Source organism: Babylonia areolata, chromosome 5 (assembly GCF_041734735.1).
Source record: "Babylonia areolata isolate BAREFJ2019XMU chromosome 5, ASM4173473v1, whole genome shotgun sequence".
Lineage (NCBI taxonomy): Eukaryota > Metazoa > Mollusca > Gastropoda > Neogastropoda > Buccinidae > Babylonia > Babylonia areolata.
The window spans coordinates 34,931,304-34,941,303 of record NC_134880.1 but is presented as its reverse complement, the minus strand read 5'-3'; the positions used below and the strand labels follow the sequence as shown (position 1 = coordinate 34,941,303).

The window sequence follows — 10,000 nt, the reverse complement described above, 5'->3', positions numbered from 1 at the left end:
CAAACACACCTGGTAATCTAGAATTATTTAACCCTGAAACAAGACCTGACTTAGTTATTGAGGCAAATCATTTGGTACATTGTTTGAACCCCTAGGCTGCCTATATGACGAGATAACTCGTCATGGAAAGCATGTATGCTTCGCTGCCACAATGACGAGATAACTCGTCATCGAAATATTCTGACTTTTCCCTGCTTTGCATTCAGTTCGCTGACAAAAATGCTGGTAGCTTTAGCTTGGGGAATCTTTCTAGATTCTATTCATAGCTAGAAACACCATCTGCGTCACAAGGCAGTCCTTTATTTGAACGTTTTGGTTGGGTTACTGGCCGCAGTCTTTGCCTGGCTCCTCTCCTCGCTCGCTCAACAAAATGTCGGACTGACTCTGTGCTCAAGACATGCGCTCGTGACGAACTAAATCAACCAAGATTACTTTCTTTAGCTGATGCTCAGAAAGAATTGGAGCTTAAATTCGAAGGAGAAGACAGTGGTGAACATTTATAGGACGATCTGATAGAAAATAAAGGGAGCAATCAAGAGAGTGGACAAGATACAACTATCAGTGAGTGATGCCGGCTGTTCAACTCCAGCAGACGACAGGTCACCGAATTTTTAGCAGGACACCGTATGAGCTATTTTCTTGGCACGCAGCCAACGCGGTCTGATGAAGTGACGGTGTGAGAGGGGTGAAGAGGAGGGGGGTGGAGACTGAGGGGGCGTGGCCTCACATCCATATTATCACTTGCAGAAGTCACAATGCATCTATTTCTTTTTCAGTTTTTTATATTGTGGTTGTTCTAGTATAATTTTGTGTGTGCAGATATCCATTTGTCCAGAAAATGATATTTTTGTGCAAATTACCTGACTAATGTTTGTAATGAACAAGTTGAAAATGTGACAAAAAACAAAACACTGATTTCAAAACAACAGCATGTCACTTGAAATACATAGAATGGGAAAACATCATGTGTTTTGTATTCTTTATTCATTTCCCTTTCAGAAAATATATACTTTTATGGGTCTTTCTCCAATAACAAAGAGCACAGAATTTTTTGAAAATTTATACCCGTTTTTTGTTAAAAAACCCTGGCAAATAGATTTCACTTAAATCTTATTTTCCTGGCAGTGAAAGGGTTTTAATATTAAATTAAAGAGACTGAGGTCAGTTTTTGTTGGATGCCTTCTCATGTGGACATTCTTGGCAATGGAACTGCTGATAAAGCAGCTAAAAGAGGAGCACAACATTCAGCAGAAAAATCTACAAAAATGCATGTCCATCTTTCCGTAAAAGAAGCATATACTTTGTTAGAAAAATCAGCATGGGGTCGATTTCATAACCGATGGAAGGAAAATGTTTTAAAACATAAAGGGACATTATTCCCCGAGAATATTATTAAAGAAAAGATACCGAATCCATCAGCTTGCTATACAAGATTGATAACCTCTACTTTCTTCCGTATAAAACTTGATGCGCTGAAGACAAATTATAGTAAAAATGTTACATGCATCTGCGGTAAGCAGTTCAGCTTGCATCATTGTTTGTTTCACTGTCAGCGGTTACGTACCTTCTTGCCCAAGTATTTCAAAGAGAATAACTACTCTGCAGATGATTTTGGAAAGTTATTTCTGACGAGGGTCTTATGGTCGAACTTTCACAGGCGTTAGTTCATAGCCCTATTTCTACATTCCTTTAATGTACTTCAGAATTGTGTTAATGGTTTCTGATTATTATTATCATTATTGAATTGTTACTATTAAATGTGATTGCATGTTAGTTACGCTTTTTTTTTCTTTTTTCTTTAATAGTTTTCTACCTTTTCTGTTTTTCTTTTCCCTCTCACCCCCCACCATCAATGTGTTTTTTTTTAATCGTCTAATATCACTGATAGTGAAAAGACGCTAAAGTAAAGAACGAACCCGTAGGTAATGAAAGCCTGTCTGTGAGTGGGCGGTTTGTTGCGGAAGATGTTCTCACACATCATCTTCTTCTTCACGGGATCGAATCGGGTGTGGAAGACAAACAGCATGGGGGTGGAGCACAGGGCAGCAGCCAGCCACCCAGACCCCGTCATCATCCACACCTGTAAGCAAACACAACGCCCAGTGTACTCAGGATTCACCCACACCTATACCCTGGATTCATTCACACCTGTAAGTAAGCAAAACACCCAGTACATATTGTATTCATCCACACCTGTATGTAAGTTCAATACCCAGAGTACATTGTGCTCATCAACACTTGTGCACTGGATTAACCCACACTGTTAGCCCTTGCTACTGGTACCATGTAACCCAGTACTACCTGCCGCATGTGAAGTCTCCCAACGACGGACCAGGTGGAGGAGGAAACCTTTCCCAACGGCTGTGAAGGCGGAAGAGGATGACCAAAGAGCAAGGGGAGCTCTTATCCTTGGCTTGGAGCTCCGAAGAAAAAACCTGCACCTGCCGAGACCGTCCTACACGTGGCAGTATCTGCACCTGTGGGACTGTGAGCGTCGGTAGGCGAGAGAGTGGGGAAAGGACTGCACAACTCCTCCTCATTAAAAAAAAAAGAAAAAAGTCACCTGTGCTGGTCAGGCAACCAGGCTAATGTCGGGAAGTTTTCCCTTGCAACACCTGTGGGAAGTGCTGCGCATCCAGAATCGGCCTCTTCTCCCATATGAGGACACACACCGACAGATAAGCCTGCCTGCCTACTCCATCAAGTAAACACAAACCCAGTGTCCACTGGATTTATCCACATCTGTAAATAAGCACAACACGCGTATACAATGGATTCATGCACACCTGTAAAAAGCACAACACCCGTGTACAATGGATTTACTCACACCTGTGAATAAGCACAACACCTGTGCACATTTGTAAGTAAGCAAATAATCCTAGAATACACTTGATTCATCCACACCTTCAAATAAGCACAACACCCAGTTTTCTTTGGATTCATCCACACATGTAAGAAAGCACAAAACCACACACACACACACACACACACACACACACACACATTGAGCGCGCCCGCAAGCATCATACAATGTGTTCACGTTAGATTCAAATAAATCAAATATAAGTATGTCCGTTTTTTAACTCTTAAAGCAACAGGCAAACAATATAAACATAACATTTTTGCCACATAAAAACAACACACGTGCATGGCAGCAGTTTGTATGTGAAGGACAAAGGAGAAAAATTGGGGTGTTCATTTTCTATTCCAATTCTTTTTCTTTGTTTCTTTGTTTCTCTCTTTCTGCTCCCGGCGGACCGTCAATCTGCATAATGTCTAGCACTACCAGCCCGGCAGTGGATGCTGGCCAGGAAGAACGAACAAGGAACTGCTCGTCCCGTCAGCCCGGAAAGGCATCTGCATAGAACGTGCTTCCGCTTCCGGCAAATGTTTCGTAACTCAAGGCCCGGCGTCCGCGGCGCTGAAAAAAGGGGGTATTACTGCAGCATGCTGGTGACGTTAGACGTGGGGTAAAAGGACAATGAGGTTAGTCACGCGCATAAGACAAGGGATTGTAGGGGGCTGGTGCCAATCTGGGGGAAATCGTGATGGCAATTATAAGGAAACGAAAAATGAAAGCGAACAAATAAATGGAAATAGGCTTTCGGTAGTGGTACGATGGGGTATGTGGGGTGGAGGAAGGTATTAGCCACATTACAAATAAAAGAAATGAGCAGTGTCCAGATGCATAAATCATAGGTTGAGTCTTTAGCAGATTATGTTGCCGCTGCGCGCGCTCGCGCACGTGTGTGTGCGTGTGTGTGTGTGTGTGTGTGTGTGTGTGTGTGTGTGTGTGTGTGTCTGTTTTTCTGTCTATATCAGTCTGTCTCTCTGTATCTATCTATCTATCTATCTATCAGCGTCTGTGTATCTATATGTACGTGTTTGGTGTGTGTGTGTGTGTGTGTGTGTGTGTGTGTGTGTGTGTGTGTGTGTGTGTGTGTGTGTGTGTGTGTGTGTGTGTGTGTGTGTGTGTGTGTGTGTGTGTGTGTGTGTCTGTCTGTCTGTTTGTCTTTCTGTCTACATCAGTCTGTCTCTCTGTATCTATCTATCTGTGTCTGTGTATCTATATGTACGTGTTTGGTGTGTGTGTGTGTGTGTGTGTGTGTGTGTGTGTGTGTGTGTGTGTGTGTGTGTGTGTGTGTGTCTGTGTCAGTGTGTGTGTGTGTGTGTGTGTGTGTGTTCTCTCTCTTTCTCTGTGTGTGTGTGTGTGTGTGTGTGTGTGTGTGTGTGTGTGTGTGTGTGTGTGTGTGTGTTCTTTCTCTCTCTGTGTGTGTCTCTCTGTGTCTCTCACGTTTGAGTTTTGTAGCTGCATGTAAGGATTTATCTAGCAGAGGGAAAAATGCGTTCTTACATATTATGAAGAAACTTCGTTTGTTGAATAATAATTCTTTGAAGCTATTTCTGAAATTATTTGATATTCAGATACAACCTATTGTGCTATATGGTTCAGAATTTTGGGGGTTAGATAGAAAATCGGTTATGCATTGTGAGTCTGTTCATTTATTTGGGCTTAAAAACTTTTTAGGGGTTGAAGTGAGAACACCCAATGATTTAGTATATGGAGAAACTAATAGGCACCCAATCTATATTAACTCTGCTATTAGATGCATTCGTTACTGGTTAAAGTTATTAAAAATGAATAATACTCGACTGCCAAGTAAATATTACAATATGCTATATGATTTAGACTTAAGAGGCACCCAATCTATATTAACTCTGCTATTAGATGCATTCGTTACTGGTTAAAGTTATTAAAAATGAATAATACTCGACTGCCAAGTAAATCTTACAATATGCTATATGATTTAGACTTAAGAGGCAAAACAAATTGGATATCGAATGTACGAATGTGTTTACGTGAACTTGGTTTTGGGTATGTATGGGAATATCAAGGAGTAGGGGATGAAATTTGATTTGTGCAAATTTTTCGTCAATAATTGATAGGCTGTAGGTGGCAGGAGTGGGAAAACCATTTTCAAACGAGTGAAAGATTTGAAATTTATCGAAATTTTACCTCTGATCATATAGTAAAGCGATACCTTTTGTTTGATTTTAACAGACACCTCAGATTTACATTGACCAGATTTAAATTTGGAATCTCTGAAGTAAACACACACAGACATCGTTACAAAGCAACATGTCATTCTGAACAATTGTGCCCATTGTGCAAGGAATCAAGAGAGGATGAAGTTCACTTTGTTTTAAAATGCCCTGTGTTGACTGACTTACGAATCTAATTTATTCCCCCAAAATATTATATAAACCCATGCTTGTTTCGGTTATGTTTATTAATGGCATCTAATGATGAAAACATCATACGTAGTTTTGCTATGTATCTTTATAAAGCACTGCAATTAAGAGAGACACTCATTTCTTAGATTCACTGATAATTTGTTGTGAATGACGTTGTATTGTTTATATTACCAATTACAATGACACATGTGAAACTGTTATTACCCCCTATTCATATGGGGCTATGGCCTTAATTGAATAAACCATCTTGAATCTCTGTGCCTGTGTGTGTGTGTGTGTGTGTGTCCTCGTATCCATGTCTCTCCTGATATATTCTTGAAAAAATGATATCTTTTATCAGCAAAAGCGTCAACGATTTATCTTTTAAAGATGATGAAGTATTTCAGTTGGTCTGTTTTTGTTGTTGTTGTTTTGTTTTGTTTTTGGTTGTTTTTGTTTTTGTTTTGTTTTTGTTTGGTTTTGTTTGGTTTTTTTGATGGGTGGGTGGTGTCCTTTGTTTCATTCTGTCTGAATTTCTGTCTAACTTTCTCTCCTTCCTTACACTTTCTTTCTTTCAATCTGTCTGTCAGTCAGTCTGCCTGATCCCGCCTCCAAGTTCTTGATTCATAAAAGGAAAACACAAACTAAATAGTTGTGCAGAATGTCGAAAAAAACCGGAAATATCTTGGCAATCCCATTGCCCACCATGTGCTGCTTTAGATCACAAATTATTACAGGTTAATACACCATAGTCGCCCTCCTCTTTGGATTGTGTCTGGAGGGGGCGGAGGGCGGGAGGGGGGGTGAGGGGGTGAGTAGTTGGGGGTGGGGGGTTGATTGACGTCAGTGAATTGCAAATGTCCGTCTGGACGGTCTTCTACCCGCACAGTTTTAGGGTGGTGTAGAGTGGGTCTGGAGGACGGTGGGGCGGGGGGGGGGGGGGGGGGGGGGGGCAAGGGGGGAAGTTGTGAGGGAGGGATTGTGGCCTGACGCACCATCCGGTCTCTTTACTGCGTGATGTTGTCTGCTAGACAGCGGGGACAGAGGGGAAATAGGGAAAATGAGAGGAGGGGAGGGGAGAGGGGTTGAGGCGGAAGGGGAGGGGGGGGGGGGTCATAACACCTTGATGTCGTCTGCTTCAGTAGCAGATGTCTGCTCTCTGTCTGTACATACATATCCTCTCTGTGACTGGAAGGTTTGACAGGGTGATGTCCCTTGCTGCCGTTTGCAAACGTCCCTTATGTTCCTGGCCCACAGCTCTCTGCAGTCTGAATGGCCCGGTGTGGCGTTGTGAAATGACTTCACAATGACGGTCAGTCCCTGATGGCCTGCTACCTCCTCTCTCTCTGTCTCTCTCTCTGTCTCTGCCTCTCTCTCTTTCTACCCCACTCGTGTGTGTGTGCGCGCGCGTGTGTGTGTATATGTATGAGTAGGTGGGTGTGCGTACATGTGTATGCGTGTGATTGAGTGTGTGTGTGTGTGTGTGTGTGTGTGTGTGTGTGTGTGTGTTGTGTTTGTGTGCGTATGCGTGCGCGCGCACGCGTGTGGTTATATATGACTGTGTGTAAGTTTATTGTTTTTGTGTGTGTGTGTGTGTGTGTGTGTGTGTGTGTGTTTATATGAATGTGTGTAAGTATTTGCATGTGTGTACATGTGTGTGTGTGTGGTGGGGGGGGGGGGGGGGTACGTGTGTGTGTGTGTGTTGTGTGTGTGTATGTGTGAGTGTGTGTTTGTGAATGTGTGTATGTGTATCTGTATGAGTATGTATATGTAAGTGTGTATATGTGTGTGTCATTTAGATCACGTGTGATTCAGTTTTGGACAGTTCAAGGAGTGGCCACCTTGACATGCATTGTTGAAGTCCACTCCGGCTACAGTTGAAAGAAAAGAAGACGAACGAGAGATTTCAAAGAGGTAAACAGACTTTAGCTGAAGGAATTTGAGAATCTGGATTGTGGTATAAGGCCGATTGAGCGATTGCTGTTTTCCAATTGTATTCAATGTTGGCACAAAACAGAACAAAAACATCCGACCGACAGTTGAAGTGCTACGAACCCATGTTTGTATCATTATTGCGAAATCTGCATGCAGAAAATAAGAACGCAGAACTGTGACACATAACGGATCTTGATCATGGGCACTAGGAACTTGTGTCAGACACTGACAGACATGCCCACGGCAGCACACTCACTATCACGCAGCGCAGTCATTGCAGGACACACTGCACGTGACAGTTTTTCAGGGCCTCGCCACCACGCTGGGTTCACGTCAAGTCCAGACATCGGTAATACGAATCTCCCTCAAGTCAAACCGTCCTTTTCATTTTCTTTCTACCTTCTCACCCTTCTTCTTGTTCTTCTCTCTCTCTCTCTCTCTCTCTCTCTCTCTCTCTCTCTCTCTCTCTCTCTCTCTATATATATATATATATATATATATATAATTATATACTTTTCACATCTCATTGCAAGTCTGTCGTATAAAACCCATCGCGAAATACAAGAGTCATTTCCCTTCAGAGGAATTGTTTGTCAAATTCAGGACTTTAGACGGAACTTAAAAACAACAACAACCCAACATATCCACCTCTCAGTCTTGCTTCTGACCTATCCTGCTGTGTAAAACCCGTGATTCTTGGTGGTTCCTCCACCATTTCCCACCAACACACCACTCTCTGTCCAAACGAACTGCATACTGAACTTGTCAAACTCCGACGCGGCAAAGACTACGAAAGGAGAGAAAAGAGTTCAGTGTTGAGTGACGTGACGTATGGACCAAATCAGCGTCGGAGTGACGTGATGTATGGACCAAATCAGCGCCGGAGTGATGTGACGTATGGACCAATCGGCGGTCCGGACATGCGGCAAGCGAAGCAAAACGAGGCTAATTTCCGTTCTTCCGCTTCGCGAACCCGATCCGAAGTGAAGCCTGTGGCTGTAATGATCGTGCCCGTCTACACGGATACACTGACAGACGTTATTTCCACCACCCCCACCCCCATTTCCATTGGGATGTGGGGACATGGGCAGGGTATGGCTCAGCATGGGCGGGAGGGTAGGTGGCGAAGAATGGATATGAGTGTTTCAAACACCATAACATTTTCGTTGAGAATCCTACTCCATTGAATAGGCGCTTTTATTTATTTATTTTTTCTTTGGTAAGAATCTCCCTTAGTTGAAAATGCTTTTTACCTGAAATTCCTACTTCCTAAACCATATTTTTTCCAGGGCCATTTAGGTGAGGAACCACAATTCACTATGCTTTGTCAACTTTGAATCCCAGTCTACTGACTAGGTTTTTTTTAGTGTGACCAAGCGCTCTATGCTTGCTCACACACGAGCTACATCAGACGACGTTTTCGCATCCAACCCGCTGGACTCTAACAGCCCCCCAACAGCCCCCCACCCCCCCCCCCCCCCCCTCCCTCCGCAGACCACAGATGTGTTACGCCATTTCTGGTTTGAACGTAAAGCCGCTTACGTCATTCTGTCCTTCTCGCCAGACAACCTACTCAGGGCTTGACCAGTGTGGCGCTGCAGTACACTATATACTGAGCTGGAATCTGTGTTTCTGCTCTGCCGTATTTAATTAATAGATCTTTTGTCAGATCAGTAAACTACAAGTATTACACACTGGCAGAATCGTCGCGATTCCATCTTTAAATCTATTTCATTTATGTTGGCCTACGTTAAAATGACTTAACGCAGTTTGTAATTTTCAGCGACGAGCTCGTTAAAACTGACCCCGTTCAGGTGACTAAAATTAAGATTATAAATTCATCTTAAATAATCAACACTTCATTTTATACTCATTATGAAGTAGGTGTTGAGCTCTTTCTTTTGCAACTTATCCGACGTAAATCGGTTCAGGAATCATTTAGAAATCAACACCTTGTAAGAAACACAGTTGTCGTCAGATTTGGCCAGATTAGCGTCGATCTACTCGCAGCACACGTGACTGTCTTTGCAGTCCGCTTAACTTGCATAAATTGGCACAGTGAGTGATGAGTGGTCATTTCATACCTGGTCAGTCATCTGACCATAGCTGCTCTCTCTCTCTCTCTCTCTCTCTTGCTGCGTCGCGGTCAGTGCACGTGTGTGTTGTGTGTGTTCTCACAACGGCTGACACCTCGCTATGTATCGCTGCACTGTCTTCTCTTCTATTCTTCTTTATTTCTTCTCCTTTAGTTTATGTCTTCTTTTCTTATGTTCTCATAACTATTGTAAATAAAACAATAGAAAAACCCATTTGTGAATGGCCTCTATATGTTCCTGGTCTGTGCGCGGGAATTCTTTTCTATCCTTTAATACAGTAAATCATCAATTTAGCTAGTTCTTTTGTACCGTCCGTACCCTTGAATAACCACTCGGTAACACGGCTACATTAGTAGCTTTGAATCCCACTCCACTGGTAAAATCATCAGGTTTTGTCAGCTGATAGTTCACTCCATTGATCAGGTTTTGTCAGCTGATAGTTCACTCCATTGATCAGTCTTTGTCAGCTGATAGTTCACTCCATTGATCAGTCTTTGTCAGCTGATAGTTCACTCAATTGATCAGGAATTGTTAGCTGATAGTTCACTCCATTGATCAGTCTTTGTCAGCTGATAGTTCATAGTTCACTCCATTGATCAGGCTTTGTCAGCTGATAGTTCATAGTTCACTCCATTGATCAGGTTTTGTCAGCTGATAGTTCACTCCATTGATCAGGTTTTGTCAGCTGATAGTTCACTCCATTGATCAGGCTTTGTCAGCTGATAGTTCATAGT

General features: G+C 42.7%; 1 protein-coding gene across 1 annotated transcript in view; it reads right to left on the bottom strand.

The window, feature by feature from the left end:
* LOC143282454 (oxytocin receptor-like) overlaps positions 1-10,000 on the bottom strand; it is a 25,005-nt gene that overhangs the window by 10,577 nt on the left and 4,428 nt on the right. Inside the window, exon 2 of the mRNA XM_076588097.1 lies at positions 1,917-2,080. Coding sequence (XP_076444212.1) covers positions 1,917-2,080 — 164 coding nt within the window. The remainder of the gene's footprint in view (positions 1-1,916; positions 2,081-10,000) is intronic.